Below are 18,895 nucleotides of genomic sequence, written 5' to 3'. Positions count from 1 at the left end.
TCCAGGACCTACACATCCTAAGGGCTCAGTAAATGGCCTTCACATTCACTAAGACACCAAAGTACTACAGGCACAGTCAACTCATCCCAGCTCAGTGATGGAGGAAAAGGATGCTTGATAGTGGGTAAGCTGGTGATTACAACACTGTAGGAGAGAGAGCTCTGGACCCAGGAGCACCATGAGGAGAGCAGGGACACTCAGGAAAAATGTTTGTTTTGTCAAAACAGGTTAGAAAAATATTGCTTTGGGAAAAATATTTAGTGTTCCTCATCCTAGAGAAGTGAGTCAAGACTATGACTAGGAGGCTACTGAAATTGTTCTGCTGCTCCATAGACAGGCTGGTTGTCTCCCTTCCCTCCTGCCCTGACACCATTCATCCAGCTCGGCTTATCATCTCTGATGGGCCACAGGGAGACCCTCCCCTATGGATCCCGTGGATCCCAGTTAATGACCTACTTGATGAAGTATCTTGATTTCAGAAGGTGATGCGGATAAGTGAAGCAACAAGGCCAAGGGTCTCCAGATGCCCACATAGGTCAGCCTTGGTTTGAATAATGGGAGGTCACAGGTCAGCAGTCCAGGTTGGAAAGAGTTGGCTCAACTAACCAATGTAAAAGAGACCCTGCAGTAAGAGAACAAAGAAAAATTGTATCAAAAATAAAAATTGAATATATCCATACAATGAAATATTATTTAACCACAAAAGCAATAAAACACTGGTGGATGCTACTCCATGGACGAACCTTGAAAGCATTATTAGAAGTGAAAGAAGCCAGTCACAAAGGACTGTTGTATCATGTTGTATGATTCCATGTGCAGACACACTTCATGTATGTGGAATCAAATAATTTGTGGAAAGTAGATTAGCTATCACAGGGGAGGGAAAAGGGCCTGATGGGTATGAGGTTTCTTTTGGCTGATGAAAATGTTTGGAATTGTATAATGGTGATGGTTGCACAATACTGTGAATAAAGTAAAAACACCACTGAATTGTACACTTAAAACTGTAAAAATTATGATGTTTTTATGTTGAGTGAGTTTTATCTCCAATAAAAAATTAAGCAATAAATTCTAACATTCTAAAACAAACATATCCAAAAGGTATGAATTTTAGAACTCGTAGTCTTCGTATTTTTTTCCTGCATATTCTAAATTTTCCATAATAAGGATGAATTCCTCTTAAAAAATGTTTTATTTTGAAATAATTCCAGATTCAGGGAAACTTGCAAAGATAGCACAGGATGGTCCTGGATACTCTTACTCATTTCTCTCTGTAGTTACATCTTATTTAACTATAGTACAATAAGAAAGCCAGGAAATTGATACTGGTACTGGGGGGGGGAGGGGCGCACACGTACATGTGGTATTTTATCACATGTGTAGATTTGTGCAACCACCACTGCAATACGGATGCAGAACCATCCCATGACCACAAAGATCTCCCTCATGCTACCCTTTATAGTCACACTCCTCCCTTTCCTTCCCACCAACTGCTCATCTCTATAATTCCATCTCTATAATTTCAAGAATATGGTATCAATGGAATCACACGGTATGTGGCCTTTTGAAATTTGCCTCTTTCACTCCACACAATGTCCTGGAGGTCCTTCCTGGTTGTTGCATGTATATCAATAGTTTGCTTTTTTGATGTTGTTGAGTATGATTCCATGGTGCGACGTGCCACAGTTTAACTAGCTATTGGTGTGACATTTGGTGTTTTGCAGATTTTGGCTATTGCAAACAAAGCTGCTATGAATACTCCTGTTCAGGTTCTTTCACTTCTCTGAAATAATGGCCCAAGAATAAACTGCTGAGTTGCATGGCAAGTCTATGTTTAGTTTTTTAAGAAACTGCCAAACTATTCTCCAGAGTCACTGTACCATTTTACGTTCCTACTAGCCATGTATGAGAGATCTGGTTTCTCTGATTCGCTGTCAGCATTCAGCATTGACACTAGTTTTTTACATTAGCTGCCTTACTAGGTGTGTAGTGGTATCTCATCATGGTCAAATGCATTTCTTTAATGGCCAGTAATGTTGAACATCTTTCCATGTGCTTATTTGCCATCTGTATATCCTCTTCAACAACATGTCTCATATAGGTTGCCCGTTTTCTAATTAGGTTGTTTGTTTTTACTGTTGAAATTTGAGCATTTTTTATGTGTTCTAAATACAAATCCTTTGTCAGATGTGTGGTTTGCAAGTAATATTTCCTCTCAGTCTACAGCTTGTCTTTTCATCCTCTTTACACAGTCTTTCACACAGCAACAGCTTTTAATTCTTCTGAAGGGTAATTTATACTCTTTTTTTTTTTAATGGATGTGCTTTTGGTGTCAGGTCTAAAGATTCTCTTCGTCAAGCCCTAGATCTTGCAGATATTCTCCATCAAGGTTTCTAGGTAAGAATCACTTTTTGAAAGAACATTTTTTTTTTGAAGTCTAAAAGAAAGACATGCCTATTGTAGACCATTTGGAATATAAAGAAAAGCTCAATGGGGAAAGTTAAAAATCACTAATAAAACCAACATCCAGAAATATGCTTGGTATTAGATGCCAGGACTTGCAACTTAATAAAAATGTCACCTCCTTTATAATGGGAAAACAGAACCCTCCAACAGTAAACTGCACTATTGAGTACCAACCCAAGTGCTGAGGAGAGGTGCTTCTCGTAATGCCAAGATCAGCTGGGGGAGTTGCCATTCGGAAAAGGCTAAGAACTACTGACCCAAACAGTGAAACTCATGTTTATGAACCACAGCTGTTAGTCACAGACTGTAATTGCCCTGCCAGATAAAGAAGCTATTTAAGAGAGCAGGTTGCAATAGCTGAAAAGAAACAGAAAATAGTCTTTTGGAAATCACAGGATTGTAACTAAGGGAATATCAGGTTTGAAGGTGGAACGGATTTTGGTGAATTCACTGGCCTGGGACAGGCTGATCTTATGTGAAGATGATCCAGCCCTGGCTGATGCTCTGTTCCACTGGAGGGAAATTGGTTGAGGTTCTCTTTTACAAATCCTGGCATGTGGGGGCTTTTAATAGCTAGAATCCTTCCAGCCTACCCACTTCTGGGCACCTGGAACTTTGCTTTTCATCTCGCCCCTCTCACTTGCCTGACATGTTGGTCACACGGTGACAGTAGTGATCAGAGCAGTGGAGTCCAACAGTACTCACCCCTACCCTCACCCCACCACCTCTACACAGTAGATGTAAGCTGGTCTTAAAACAAAGCATTAGATAGACTTCAGAGGATTTGCTCCCTACCCTTCACCGCCAACCTTCTGAGAAACTGATATTTTATGAAGGAGCATTTTGTGGGGTGCCTGGGTGGCTCAGTGGGTTAAGCCTCTGACTCTTGGTTTCCTCTTGGGTCATGAACTTAGTGTCATAAAATCAAGTCCTGCCTGGGGCTCCTGCTCAATGGGGAGTCTGCTTCTCCTCTCTCTCCCTCTGCCCTTCCCTTAGGTGAGCACTCTCCCTCTATCTTTCTCAAATAAATAAATAAATAAATAAATCTGAAAGAAGAAAGAAAGAAAGAAGAAAGAAAGAAAGAAAGAAAGAAAGAAAGAAAGAAAGAAAGAAAGAAAGAAAAAGAAAGGAGGGAAGGAAGAAAGAAAGAAAAGGCACTTAGTGAAACTTGCTGTTTAAATTGTTTAGTGGCATTAGGAAATAATCCTGAATTGGATTTGGTCAGTCTAGATTTTCAAGCATTCATTTGTACTCGAGTCTGCTTGAGTTTCTCTCTCCCTCTCCCTTTGCCCCTCCTCTCACTCTCTCTCTCTAAAATAAATAAGTAAATCTTTTTAAAAATTTAGATTAAGGGATGCCTGGGTGGCTCAGCGGTTGAGCATCTGCCTGTGGCTCAGGGTGTGATACCAAAGTGCCAGGCTCGAGTCCCGCATAGGGCTCCCTGCGTGGAGCCTGCTTCTCCTCCCTCTGCCTATGTCTCTGCCTCCCTCTGTGTGTGTCTCTCTCGTGAATAAATAAATAAACTCTTAAAAAAATTTTAGATTAAGAGTTAATTATGTGGTGAAAATTGCAACCTAAATGTCCATTAACTTAAATTATGATAGATCCAGACAAAAGCCCAGCATTTATTGTCATGGAAAGGTGCCTACACATATTGAGTTTTTAAAAGCCAGTTATAAATTAACAAGTAGATTTTTAAAAAGGCATTAGGAAAGAAACATAACAAGATATCAGTGGTAATCTCTGGATGATTAGTTATGGAGAATTTTATTTTATTTTTTAATTTTCTCATAAGCTTTCCAAACCTAATTGCACTGAGCTTATATTGCATTAATAATCAGGAAAAAAGAAAACTGATTCTCATCAGTGGTCATAGGGTTGCATGTTAAACAGAACTGTATATATAATTCACAATTGTATTTACTAGTTTTATGAGTTGTAAAAACTTGCATTTTGAAATATTCAAAAGGGACAAGAAGTATAAAGTGAAAAGTAAGAATTCTCTTGTGAATCCCATGTAACTACTGTCAACAAAAAATACATATCTCAAAAGCACAAATTAAATAGTGAGAACAGATCTGAACTGCAGAAGCTAACGTGAAGAGGTGCAGAGGTAGGAGACAACCTTGAAGACAAGTGAACGAGATTTACCAGCCTACTGCCAGCCACCCCTCAGCCCACTCCCAGAACATTCACTTATAATCACATTGCCCTTCTAATAAGGGAAATCGCTCTCTTTACACTCTGAGCACGTGGGTTCCAACAGACATTGACATCTAGTCAGGCATGCAAATTAGCATGGGCCCTAAAACCCAAATGAATCAAGTCAAATTCAAATTACAGAGCACACTTGGGCGGTAAGTCACAGAAGCAGCAGGCACTGCTACCGAGTGTGAAAGGAAGGCTCTTCCTCTCTCCTGTTCCCGGTCACCCCCAATTGGTTTATTTAATAGTTCACTCCCCATCCTCCATGCTTTGGCTTTAATGTCACTTTCTCAAAGAAGAGAAAAATTGGCTTGGCTAGATTGGCATAGCCCCTTACTTTATTCTCTATCATCATCCCTGATCATATCCTTGGGAGCACTTATTACTATTTTGTAATTTTTAATTTAATGTAATGTAATGTAATTTAATTTAATTTTAATTTTATGTACTTGTACCTGAGCTCTACCTTCCCTCTCTCCCCAGATTGTAAACTTCCTAAGGGCTGGGACCGTGTGTGTGTGTGTGTGTGTGTGTGTGTGTGTGTGTAAATGCTGGCTTTGTTTAGCCAGCTTTTAGTCCATAATGGGCATTTAATAAATACAGTGTAAATAAAATGGAATATTTTACAAGTCCATTTTGAGATGACATTCTAATTTCCTTAATGTTTTAGATAAGACTGACCCTTGAATGGTAGGTTTGTTTATTTCTTCATTCACTCTTTCACTCATTCAATCAGCAAACTTTTATTAAGAGCCTACTATTTGCAAGATTCTGTGTTAGGTGCTGGGGATAGAGGTGTCTAGCAAGGAAGTCAAATAAAAATAGGTAAATACGATCTAGGCAGACATGAGCTGTGATATAGGTGATACAGGGTTTTAGGGGAGCATGCAGTTGGCTATTTCCTGAACTTTGAGGACTGTGGCTGATTTACCCACCCACCCACCCCCGTCACCCTGTGACATCCGTTAAAACCCCACAACTTCATATCCAAAATGTTGACTTGGGTCATCTGTGTATCTGTCACTTCGTATAGAAAAGATCATCATCAACTTTTTAAACAGAAAATTGTATTAAGGAAGTGACACCATAGCAAACAAATGAGAAACCAGAGAGACAGTTTGAAAAGCTGTCTCTGCAAAGTAGGGTTTTATAAAGTGCACACACTCTCTCTGTTCTTCCTTGCCTCCATCCTTTCTCTGTCCTTCCTTCCTACTCTTCTCTCTCACACACAACTCAGACACAAGACATGGAGAAGCAAATGTTTTCTGACTCGATGACTTCAGCGGATTAGAGCTCCTTTGAAAGTGATATTGTTACAGCCATAACGTGTTTATGTGTAACACAGACATCTTTATGTATAATGCAGACGTGTCTGTGTGGGGAACATTAACATCCTGGCCTTGTCATTTAGTGAGGTAGGAAGTTCAGCCTAGGACTACAGATCCCCAAAGCTTTAGAGAATCTTGATACAGGAGAAGGAGGGAGCTGGAGAGAAGAGGGGAGATTTCTTTTAGGATTATTTCTCCTTTTTGCCTAACTCTCATGGGCTTAACTCCTACTCTCTGAGAAACAATCCTCTTCCAACACAGCTGGGATGGTTGTCAGGCAGAGGTATCCTTGCTGAGGATAGCAGCCATCCAAGAAAGGGTCAAGCAATTAGAAGATGCTGGTAAATCACAGAGACACCACAATGAGAGTTCCACTTTATAATAACCTGATGGCAAAACATTTATTTTAGACCCTGACACACCATCCCAAAAGAAACAAATTAGAGGGAGTGTTTTCTCAAACATTTTGATATATCCTAGAAATGAATTTTATTTTCACATTTTAAAGGGTCTTTACTCCTCATAAATTGTGAAAGTAATCCAGGCTCACTGTAACAAAATCAAACAATACAGAAGTATATAAATAAAAAGTTAGTCTAGCTTCTCCTCTATCCCACTCCCCAAAGCAGCCGTACCCAATAGAAATATCTTTTTAAAATATTTTTTTCTTTATTTATTTATGATAGTCACAGAGAGAGAGAGAGAGGCAGAGAGAGAAGCAGGCTCCATGCACTGGGAGCCCAACGTGGGATTCGATCCCGCGTCTCCAGGATTGTGCCCTGGGCCAAAGGCAGGCGCCAAACCTCTGCGCCACCCAGGAATCCCCCTGATAGAAATATCTTGTGAGCTATGTGTGTAAAGTTTTCTAGTAGCCACATTAAAAAAAGTAAAAAAGGAACAGGTGAAATTAATTTTAATTATATATTTTATTGAATGTAAGGTATCACAAATATTTTTACTTCAACCTATAATCAACATTATCAAGTTATTATTAAAATAGAAAATTATTATTGAGATACCACTTTGTGGTACTAAGTCTACTAAATCTGATGTGTATTCTATGCTTACAATACCTCTCAATTTGGATGCTATCTTTTCATCGAAAATACTTGCTCTCTATTTCAATCTCATAAAACATACAGTTGAAGGACCAGTTTTAAATTAAATGTGCAGTAATTAAAATTAATTAAAAATTTAAAATCCAGTTCCTCAGTCACACCAGCCACACTGTGAGTACTCAGTAGTTACATGCAGCTACCATATTGAACCGTGCAGCCCTGGAGCGAACTACTATGATTTTTGGTGTGGAATCTTCTCAATCTTTTCTCTATGCATATGCATATATAATTAAATATAACATATATTACACATATCTGGATTTCATTTCAGAATAAACATAATCATGTTATATACATTTTACTAGACAATTTCACTTTTCACTTAAAGTTATATTTTGGATATTTTTATTATAGATTACCAGGAAAACGTATCAAAGTATTACATATTTTTTATTCTTTATTATGGGTGAGTAGTAGATTTATTTAACCACTCCCCTACTAGTGGACGCCTAGGTTGTTTTTGATGTTTTGCAGTTATAAACATCCACATTTGCATACTTATGCTAGTATTTCCACAGGATACATCCCCAAAATTGACACTTAAGAAGCCAAAGGGTATGTCAAGTTAAACATTTGAAAGCTAATGCCCTCCCAAATAGTTGTGCCAAATTTTATCCCACACTCTTGGCTGGCATTCCTCTCTAGCATTTGTAGATGCTCCGAATGCCAGAATCCTAATATCTGAGAAAGAAAAGATCTTAGAGCTCATCTTTTCCAGTCCCTTTATTTCATGGACCAGGAAAACCAAATCTAAGTGGTGGGAAAAGGCCATGCAGCATTGTGGCCAAGCTGGGACTTGAGCAGCTTTTTAAAAAAAAAATTTTTTTAAGCAGTTTTTAGGTTCTTGTCTCTTGTCCCACCATGCACTGCAGGGCTGGGCAGAGTCTTTGGAAGCATCCTGGGGAAGGGCATCCCTCCTTGGACTCGGCCTGCTGCCCCTCCCTCCCGCACTTTGTCATTATCAGCTGGCGCTGGCTTAGATCAGCAGGTCTTTCAATGGAGCATCACACTGCGCCTCAGTGAACAATGAACAAGAGCCAAGGGAGACTTTCCTTGACATTTGTATCCAAAATTAAATTCAATCCACTCAAATGCTTGCCACAATTTCAAAGTGTGCCTTGCCTGCCTTTCTTCTACTAAACACAGCCAAATCATGGACCCAGGTAGAAGAGGGGGAGGGGGAACCTAGGTGTTTTGTTTCATGCAGAAATAAACTCCACCACTCAGCAATTCCTGGTGGGTCAGCTCAGAAACATTCCACATTTAATAGGAGTCACTTTGGGAGGACAGAGGCAGAAGGACATGAAGATCCTTTTGGGGGAAGGTTGGCTCCCTTTAGCTACGAGGCCCGTGAGGTAGCAGAGGCAACTCACATGCCAGTGAGATGGGCTCCCGAGGACCATACACCTCCCTTCCGCTCCCTGGAACTTTCCAGAACCCATGAACACAAGAGCCATCTCATGGAATCCTTGTGAGTAAGCTCCATGCTCAAATGCTCGTTGGTGGCAAAATGGGGCCTGGAAACCAAATCTCCCAACTCTATCTCCAGAACATTTCCCTCTTCCCCATCAGTCACTCACTGGCCCCATCCCATATTCCGCAGAGTCACAAAGGGCCTGGTTCTCTATTCTCTACCTGCTGCCTACACTCCCAGCCCCACTTCATTACAGGCATTAAAAATTAAAAACCACTTTCTTATGCTATTCATTTATGTATTTTTCTAAAAATCAATTCAGACATTTTTAATTTTACTTATTTTTTCTTCCCCTGTTGTCTTACACCCCCTCTTTCTGTCCCTTCATGATGCCTTCTTCATATCCTGGCAAGAAAAGCCAGAGTCAGGTAGAAGAAGTCTCCCGTTTTTTGGTTACGTTGCCAAATAGTTTATGCTTCTATACCCGGTGCCTTCTTTGGCTCTTGTTTTTTGTTGTTGTTGTTGCTATTGTTGTAGTTGCTGTTTTCCTGGTGTTTCCTTATTATGGGAAGAAAGGAAAGAATACCACAGTAGGAAAAGATAGGGTACAAGAGAGCCCAAAAGCAAAATAAGGATTTATTTCATGCTGTAATGAGCATATCATCATAAGGTTTCTGACTTTGTCATCCTTGACACATCTTTACCCCCATATGCAATTCACTGACAAGCCTGGTGATTTTACTTCTGCAGGATTGTCAAATCCACCCACTTTGCTCCATTTTGACCATCTTCACCCTGATTCAATCATCTCCCAACTAGCTCTTGTCCACTTGGATCCCTCTTGCCTGTATAGTATGTGTCCCACACTGCACACAGAATGCCCCTAAAGGACTTTTAAACCTCATTCTAAATGCTGTAGGGAATAATAATAGCAGCCATCATCACTATTGTTAAAATTTGAGCACTTTCTGTGTGCCAGGCATGATTTTTCATGTTTTTTTAAAGATTTTATTTATTTATTCATGAGAGACACAGAAAGAGAGGCAGAGACACAGGCAGAGAGAGAAGCAGGCTCCCTGCAAGGAGCCTGATGCGGGACTTGATCCCAGGACCCCGGGATCACGCCTTGAGCCAAAGGAAGACACTCAACCACCGAGCCACCAGGCACCCTGATTGTTCATGCTTTAATACCAAAGTCACTTATGCATCACAATCTTGGAGGTAGATATTATTAACTTTTAAAGATAAAGAAATTGAAGCATGGGGATGTATGTAATTTGCCCAAGAAGACACGGCAATTATGGGACAGAACCAACTTAGGAACCCAAATCTAGAAGAATTAAGAAATATACAACGGCGGGGGGGGGGGGGGAGCGGGTTATACAGCAATGCCAGGTCATGCTCAGTGTAAGTTGTTGCATAGACCCTGCAGGATGCAAAGTGAGTTGCATCTCACTGACTAACTGGGAGTAGCTGCCTGGACTGCTGGGTTGAGAAAGACCATGGGACTAGTGGGAAACTGAGGGATTAAAGCTGTCTGTCCTGGTGTGGCACTTTGGTGGCTCAGTGCTTTAAGCATTGGACTCTTGATCTCAAGTCTTGATCTCAGGATTGTGAGTTCGACTCCCACATTGAGCTCCACACTGCATATGGAGTCTACTTTTAAAAATTAATAAAAAATAAAAATAAAAATAAAAATAAAAATAAAAATAAAATAAAATAAAATAAAATAAAATAAAATAAAATAAAGCTGTCTGTCCTGGGACAGATACTGGCTGGACTGGGGAGTGCATTTTTTTCCCTAATGCTGGTGTAAAGATGATCACAAATTTAGTGGTCTGAAACAATAAACAAATTTATTTTCTTAAGAGAATCAGAAGTCCAAAGTGGATCTTATTAGGCTAAAACTAAAGTACTGGCAGGGCTGCATTCCTTTCTGGGAGCTCTAGAGGAGGATCCACTCCTCGCCTTTGCCACCCTCCAGAGGCTGCCCTCCTTCCTTGGCTTGTGGCCCCGACCCAGGAGTTGCATTGCTCACTCTGCTTCAGCCCTTACATCTCCTTCTCTGACTCCAGCCCTCCTGCCTCCCTCTTTCACTCTTAAATGGACTCTTCTGATTACATCAGGCCCACCCAGATGATCCAGGATGATCTTGCCATCGCAAGATCCTTAACTTACACAAATCTGCAAAGGCTCTTTTGCCATATGAGGTAATCTGTTCACAGGTTCCAGGGATTAGGATGTGGGCATTTCAGGGATGCCATTATCCTGCCTCCCCCAGGGACCTGAGTCTTACTTGCTTTTCTCTTTCATGTCTGCCACACAATAGGTATGCAAATCTTTGATAAGTGAATAAATGAAAGAATTGATTAAAAAAAAAAAAAAAACCCTCCAGAATAATAGAGTATCTGTCCCAACCGTGTAAGGAAATGCTGCCATTTTTAACACAGAAATCCGGGGGGAAATCATTTTTCTTAATCTTAAATTCCTGCAGTTTGGGCAATGCCAAAACTAAAGCTGGTGCCAGAGATTAATATTAAGCAGTGCTGAATGAATTTTTGGTTTTCCAGTTGTCTTAATCCATCTGGGCTTCTATCATTACTTACCATAGACTGGGTGGCTTATAAAAAAAAGAAACTTCTCACAGTTCTGGAGGTTGGAAGTGGAAGATCAGGGTGCCAGATTCTGGCATGGTCAGATTGCAAATAGCCAAATTCTCACCATGTCCTCATAAGGAGATAGCTCTCTGTGTCTTCTTAGAAGGGCACTAATCCCATCTGTGAGACCTCTGCCCTCATGACCTGATTACCTCCCAAAGGCCCTGCCTGCCTCCTCATACCATGACCCTGGAGATCAAGGTTTCAACATATGAATTTGGAGGAGGGCCGCACAAACATTCAGTCCATAACATCAGTTGTTTTCTTGACACCACCATCTTCTAACTACAACAGAGGACAGAGATCTGATAAGAACAGAACTATGGAGAATCCTCGGTCTTCTACAGAAGATGATGGGAAGGAGGGGTGAGTTGCTAGCTCAGCAGCAGCCTCCGTCCTTTGTGGGGAGAACGCTTTTCCTCTCCCAGCTATAGTAGTTGTGCTTGGAGCAACTCCACTGAGCCCTAGATGAAGTCTGGTCTTTTAGGAGCTCCCACTCCGCTCAGTATTTAGCTCAAGATACTTAGCAGGATTTACAAGGTCCCACTGGCTCGGACCCTTGCCTACTCTCCAGCTTTGCCTTCATTCCCCACAACCCAATCACATCAGCCTCCAAAGCCAACTCCTTCTGTCTCTGAGCCTTTGGACATGCTATTTCCCCAATTTTGGAATATTCCTGTTACCTTCTTTTGCCCAAATTATTCCTACTTATCCTTGGGCATAACCTAAAATCATACCCTGAAAGACATTTTCTTGAACCTGGAAATCTAAATCAATGGTCTTTTCCCACTCAGGTCATAAAAAAGTGACACAGAGTCAGGAACTCAGGGCTTGGACTGACACTGCTTGACATTATATTCTGAGCCCACCACTCATTAGCTGTGTGGCCTTGAGCAAGACATGTAGGCCTTCATACCTTTATTTCTTCATCTTTAAAATGGAGCTAATATTAAAAGTATGTAGAGAGTTTGGAAGAGTGTCTGTACTATTAGTATAAGCTAGGATTCTCCTTCTTAGCATTTATCCAAGTTGTAATTAGAAAATTATTTTTGTTATTATTTGTTTAAGATTTTTCTACATGCTGTAGGTTGTATGGCGGTAATGCAGGGTCTCTCCTGTTCTCCATTGTACTTGCAATGCCTCGCACATTGCCTGCCAGGTCACGGGCTCTCAATAGACATTTCTTGAATGAATGGATGAACATATTACTTTTTCTTGGGCTGGGTCCCCTAAAGACGTGTCACCTTGTCAGAAAGCAATCCATATTATTAAAGAACATTGTCTGATTTTTGATGGTCAGATTCAAGGCTGATTAATAGCCTAAAGTTAGATGTGACATTCACCATCTCTCCCTTTCTGGGGCCTGTTCTCACACAGGGCCTTGTGATGCTCATTGCCAGGCAGATTTATGAAACATCTCAACAGACGCTTACATTCCATATGTTACAATTTACACATTCCTTCTGGGGTCAAGGTGGGGAATGGCATGCGTGCTAATAGCTGCATTTCTCACATGAACTTTCACATAAACCCTTTTCCCGGCTCGTTTTACTGATACATTATAATATACTTTTGTAAACATTTTTCTCAAGGTCATGAATGAATGCTTCCTAATTTCCATTTTTCGAGGATTGCAAGTCTAGAGAGGGTGACTAGAGGTTTCTTAGCCTAGCCCCTTCCAGAGGCCAGAGCTCTATCTGAACTATTCTATCAGAGCTCCAAATAAATAGGACAATAGCATTTTTCAGTGAGTCTCCCAAGTTCTCACTGGTTCTTCCTTTGGTTTCAAAGATACTGTGGCTATATGTGTTTTTTAAAGATTTATTTGAGAGAGAGACAGAGCACACAGGAGCAGGGGAGAGGGGCAGAGGGAGAAGGAGAAGCAGGCTCCCCACTGAGCAGGGAGCCTGATGGACACAGAGACGCAGGGTTCCACCCCAGGACCTTGGAGTCATGACCTGAGCTGAAGGCGGACGCTTAACCGACTAAGCCACCCAGGTGCCCTTATGTGGGTTAATTGTGTAGTATTTACTCTAATTACATTTGAAGTTCTGGAAAAAGTGCCCTTTGGCCAGAAAAAAACTGACAAAATTGCTGAATCCAAATGGCCACCAGGGAACCAGTTTGTCATGTCAGTGGAAACCTCCCCTGGAGTATTTGCTTCTTGGCAAGAAGGAGCCCAACATCAGTCTTCCTGTGCCTTCATTTTCTTTCTGACCTGAATTGTCAGTCAAGCTATATCTTTGTTCCATTTGTCAAAACACCATTGTTCTTTCTCTTCCCTGTGGCAGTTTCATTTCTATTGTTAAAAAAAAAAATCAGAAGTCAGTACAGCCTTGGGTTTATGGAAGCAGGTCTTAATGCCAGGGCAGCCTAGTTTGTGGCCAAGAGCCAACCTTGACTTTGGTGTTCAACAGACCATGGAAATCTCTTGGGCCAACCAACTTTGGTTCCATCAGGAGACTACAACCTGCAGAAGAATTTCTGTCACCCACTGTGCTGTGTGGGGCAACAACATATTACATGCTGGTTTCTATAGTGGGATAATTTCCCAGTTATGATATCTACATATAAAATAATAAGCCCATTAAAAATAAAGCATATCATTTTTCTAAGAGAAATGTTTGTTAGTCTGCTTTTAAAAGAGCCTATGGCCCTAAGTTATTGAAAAGACACACGTTATTTATTCGTATCTTAGGTTGATTTTATTCAACAGCAATTGCATGTGAGGATAGGATAACAGACATTTTTAGATGCTGAACAGAAACAATAATTTTGAATGCTCCCACTATCATGATTTCCCATCCCCCCCATGTCTAATGTGATTTTCCCAGAAAATGCATTTTAAACAGAATTCAAAATTCAAGACCTCTATTAGATTGGGCCCTAAATGTTGCTAAAGGGAAAAATGATTTTCCCAAAAATGGATAGGTAATTTCTTTTTCCTGTCTCTATAAATTGTCATTCTAAAATAATTGTTGGGACAGTTTATTTAACAGATCAATTCTTTTTAACAAGGATTATTGGGAATCGAATTGGGCAGTTTAGGGAACTCCTGCAGATTCTACAAACTTCCAGGAAGGAAAATCTAATTCATATGTGAACTCAGAAATCAGAATGGCTTTAGATTTCTCAAAGGTAAATGCTAGCAGTTAAAAGGCAAAGAGTGATGTCTTCAAAATTTCAAGGGAAAATGATTTCCAATCTATAATTATATAGCCAGCTAAATATCAATCAAGCGAAGGTTAGGATAAAGTCATTTTCAGACTGACAAGCCTCCTCCAAGTCCATCTCTACCTTTCTTCACCCTACTCTGAGCTGCTAGAGGTTGACCTGTATATATTGCCTCAATGGGTTCCCTTGCCTTCCACTTCTGGTAGGATTTGGCCAATGGGAATATACTGGCAGAGTCTGGAGGGAGTCTGTCATTTTTTACCTGTGGGACTTTGGACAAATGGCAAGCTTTCTTGTCTCACATATACAATATGGACGTTTATATGACTTTCCCCCTGGAGTTTCAGTAAGGATAAAATGAAATAATCTAAGAAAATATGTATCACAGTGCCAGTCACTCAACAAACACTCAATAAAAGGTGGCCATATTATTATTATTATTATTATTATTATTATTATTATCCTTGTGCCATGGCTAGCCTGCCAAGGCCTACCCCTCCTCAAAGAAGCCAAATAACCCAAATGGCAGGAATGCCATTCCCATAAGTCTCAGAGCTTCATCCGTGAATCCTGAAGGGTTGTAAAAAAAACAAAAAACAAAAAACTCAGCCAAGTAGGGGAGCTCCATGCCCAGCCCCTGAAGCATGGCTTAGGCTGAGAGGGCTGCTCTTGCATTTGAGTTGCACCCCTGCAGGGCGGGGCATCATCTGGTGGCTGGTTCGAAGTTCTACCCACAGTCCTCAGTTTATGATCACGATGCTCTTTGCTAGAGATTAAGGGGACACTGGAACCAAGATGTATTTCTGAGAAGAGTTGTGATCCCAAATACCTGTCTGAGGACCCATGGCTGTCTTCCTAAGGCCCTCAGCCAGCCAGAACTGTCTCCACTTTTGGGCACATGACTCCTGCCTGGGATATTTAACCCCTCTCTCCTACCTATGAGAAGCTCCAGAAAGTTGAGTCTCCAGAAAGTCCAGTCTCCTACCTATGAGAAGATCCAGAAAGCTCCAGAAAGCTCCTATGAGAAGCTCCAGAAAGTCGACCTTGAAGGAGACCTATCTTTTCATGTAACTGGGAGGTGTGACTTTTCCTTTATGAAACCATTTTCTTTTTTTAAAAATTGGCAATATTCCTGGGACACCTGGGTGGCTCAGCAGTTGAGCGTCTGCCTTCAGCTCAGGGTGTGATCCCGGGGTCCTGGAATCAAATCCCGCATTGAGCTCCTTGCAGGGAGCCTGCTTCTCTCCCTCTCTCTCTCTCTGTGTCTCTCATGAGTAAATAAAATCTTAAAAAAATAATAAATTGGCAATATTCCTTTAGCTCATAACTTCAGAATTGTTTATGTGAGTAGTGGTGAGGAAGGGAGAGAGATGTAAACAGAAGTTGCTCTTGTGGGGAGAAGTACAAGTGAGAAGGCTCAGCTCAGGAAACATCAGGAACATATGTGTGCATGCACGTGTGTGTATGTGTGTGTGTGTGTGTGTGTGTGCATGAATGCATGCATACACGTGTGAACATCTGTATGTACATTTGAGCTTTGGGCTCATAAGGGTGCACTTTCTTCTTCCGCTGACCATCAGAAATGGCCCAGCTCTGAGATCTCTGGAGAGCCACCATGTTGGAAACCTGAGTAGAGCCTTCAATAGAGCTTCTTTCTGCTTTACTTAGATGCAATACTTGGTGTGCTTGCACATCTCTCCTCTCTAGTCAATCCTGGCATTTAAAAATTCAGGTTTGAAGAGAGGCAGAGAGAGATGGGGGGGAGGGAATCATGTAAAAGGGGGGAAAAATCACCTTGGGATTCCTTGAAATAGCAAATTCCTTCTGTAACTCCCCCACAGTGCATTGTCACTGTTATTCACTGTATTTAACAACAACCAAAAAAATTAATTTCAGGGACACAGCCATTGTAGGAAGGAGGGTACGCCAGAATTTGATACAAACAGGAACTGGGTGGGTCGGATTCCAGTGGACACTGTGTGGTAGAATCAGATTCTGTGGCAAAGGCCATTTAATTTTCCTTTGGCCTGTGGATCTTGTCATAATTGGGCTGGACCATCATGGGCTGGAAGTCTGATTCTGAGAATAAGCTATGCCAAGGGCTGCCGTGGAAGTGGATCCTCAACGTTCACCTACTTCACTTCCTTCCAGAATTCTGATGCAGCACCCTCCAGAGCCATGACATTTGCTCTGGCGGCACCATGTCCTCCACGGTTAATATCGTGCAGTTCAAACCTCCCAGCATCGATTTCCTCATCTCAGAAATGGTGATCATAACCGTTCATTAAAATGGTTGTTATGAGAAGTAGAGAGAATGTATGAGAGAGCCCATAAATGATGGCTGATGATAATAATTAATAATAATAATAATAATAATAATAATAACTATTATTACGAAAAGAAGAGAAGGAGGAGGAGGCAAGAAGGAGAAAAGCCAATTCTAATTACATAAAGAAGCCACCCCACAGGGCCATCTGGGTAGCATAAGAGTGATTTTATAGTACCCTTTGGGAAATCTTATTTAACATTCTCTTCAATAAGCTTGCTGATTTTCCTGATGGCATTATTCTTTGTTTCTAAGCTTCAGCATTTTATTTTGTTTTAAGTATACAATATTTTAGGTCTGACGTCAAAAAGTGCATCGTCTGTTTTTATCTTTCTCAGCCTCATCCACATCCTTGGTTACTGTTGCCAGGTATCCCGGGGTCACCCAAAGTACTTTTGTTCTAGAGACCTTTCAAAGGAAGCCAAGGGAGCAGTTTAGAAAACTTCTCTTGTTTGTAGACAAAAATATATTAAAACAACCAAGGGAGTGATGACTCTCCGGGATCATTATTTTTAATGCCTTACTGGACACGTTTGAAATGCTTTTCAGGTCCGTTGGGAGTCAAATTAGGAGAAAATCTTTGTTTTATATCTTGGAACTTGATCTTTGGTGAATGCGAGGTTTGCACATTGTGTAACACCCCCCCCCCCCCCAATACTGTCAGGATTTCATCAGCTTTAAATAGGCAACAAAAACACAGGGCGGAGAGGATTAACGGTTTCTTTGTGGCTTTCTGGTTATCTTCCTTTGACTATGTTACTAAATGCGGCTCTAAAAGGCTTGTTGTGCTTTGGATTTGATCAGCCACTCACTTCAATTCAGTTCCAAACCAGAAGAGCTCCCCCTTGGGGTATGCTTGTTGCTAAACCTCTCGGAGGCATCATTGACCAATTTAAGCCAAAAAGGATGCTGTCGCTGTGTGAGGCATCTTTGTAGGTCGAGGCCTTTGTAAGGTATAATGATGCTTTCCTATTTCTAACAATATTGAGATTAGCCTAATTATTTACAGGCCCATCAGAGGCCCTCTCTCTAACACTTAATGAAGTGGCCTCTGGTCTCCCTGATGACCATAGGGAAGAACTGAAGACAATTCTCAGACCTGGTATAAGGGAGGGTGGTTACAAGGACACCTCTCCTAGCAGAACTTCCACATCCTGCTTCCACTGTGACCAAGTCCTAGAGCACAGCCAGAGAGAGCACGTTGAGAGAAAGGACTGTGTGTCTCAGGTTTGATCACTAGGCCTGTGATGTGTACTCAGTAAGTGTAAATGAGTGAATGCTGTTACAGGAAGACAGATCTCACCTCCCATAGGCCTGACCTTACGGAGAGCTTTACCACTAACTAGCCAGGTGATCTGGGGCAAGCCATATAATGTTTTATCTGGGAAATGAAATGTAGAACTAGATGCTCTTTGAAGTTCCTTGCAGCTGTAATCTGCTGCAAACTGCTGTTTCAGCCCAAAGAAAAACTGTCTTACACATCCTGGGTGCACTGATATGATACTGAGGAAGTACCATGTTGAGTTAAGAAAAGGAGATGATGAAGAATTTCTTTAAAAAAAAATATTTAGATTCCTCCTGCGTCCCCCCACAACCACTGAAATTATTTAAAGCATGTACAACATTTATCTGAAAGTGAAGAAGGACAGCCATCTCAAATAGTCTCATCTTTTGAAAATGGTCCTGTTGATGGAATTTAGGAGAGAACTAGAGTCTCTACGGGGGTCCTCCATGCATATGACCCATCTGAGAGGTGCAGGTACATTTTTCTCTTTTTCAAATCTGGTTTTCAAACATAGAGATCATCAAGAAGCAGCTCTGGCATTATGCACTCATCTTAGATCCACTTGTGATAGACACAGAACTGTGTTTGGTGAATGCAATTGCCTTGAGGAAATAGGATAAAATTGACCTAACAGATGTTCATGTTTGTCCAATAATAATAATGATACGCTGTCTTTGTTTGGAGCACAACTAAATTGTTCCTGCTGACTTCAAGGTCCCAGTACAAAATCCTGGATTCAGATCCTGTGGATTTATCACACCCACTGGAGGACACTGGCTTTCCAAACCTCTGAATGGATTATCCTCTTCCATTAGATTGGGTTCATCCTTTCCAAAAGATAACATCTTGTTTCTCCGGCCTGAATTTCCCTCAACTTCTTTCAAAACACAATTTGTGAAAACAATGTGTGAGAACACATGAC

At 41.0% G+C, this 18,895-nt stretch overlaps 1 protein-coding gene across 10 annotated transcripts in view; it reads right to left on the bottom strand.

Annotated features, from left to right (window-relative positions):
- LOC144292728 (uncharacterized) overlaps positions 1 to 18,895 on the bottom strand; it is a 129,931-nt gene that overhangs the window by 99,583 nt on the left and 11,453 nt on the right. For all 10 annotated transcript variants that reach the window (XR_013360068.1, XR_013360067.1, XR_013360071.1 and 7 more), the window contains exon 2: positions 457 to 622. Coding sequence is in view for 3 of the 10 variants with exons in the window: in XM_077863503.1 (XP_077719629.1) it covers positions 457 to 533 (77 nt within the window). In the remaining 7 variants the exon portion in view is untranslated. The remainder of the gene's footprint in view (positions 1 to 456; positions 623 to 18,895) is intronic.

The sequence above is a fragment of the Canis aureus genome, chromosome 21 (genome assembly GCF_053574225.1).
Source record: "Canis aureus isolate CA01 chromosome 21, VMU_Caureus_v.1.0, whole genome shotgun sequence".
NCBI classification, from domain to species: Eukaryota; Metazoa; Chordata; class Mammalia; order Carnivora; family Canidae; genus Canis; species Canis aureus.
This window is presented reverse-complemented; position numbering and strand designations above follow the sequence as displayed.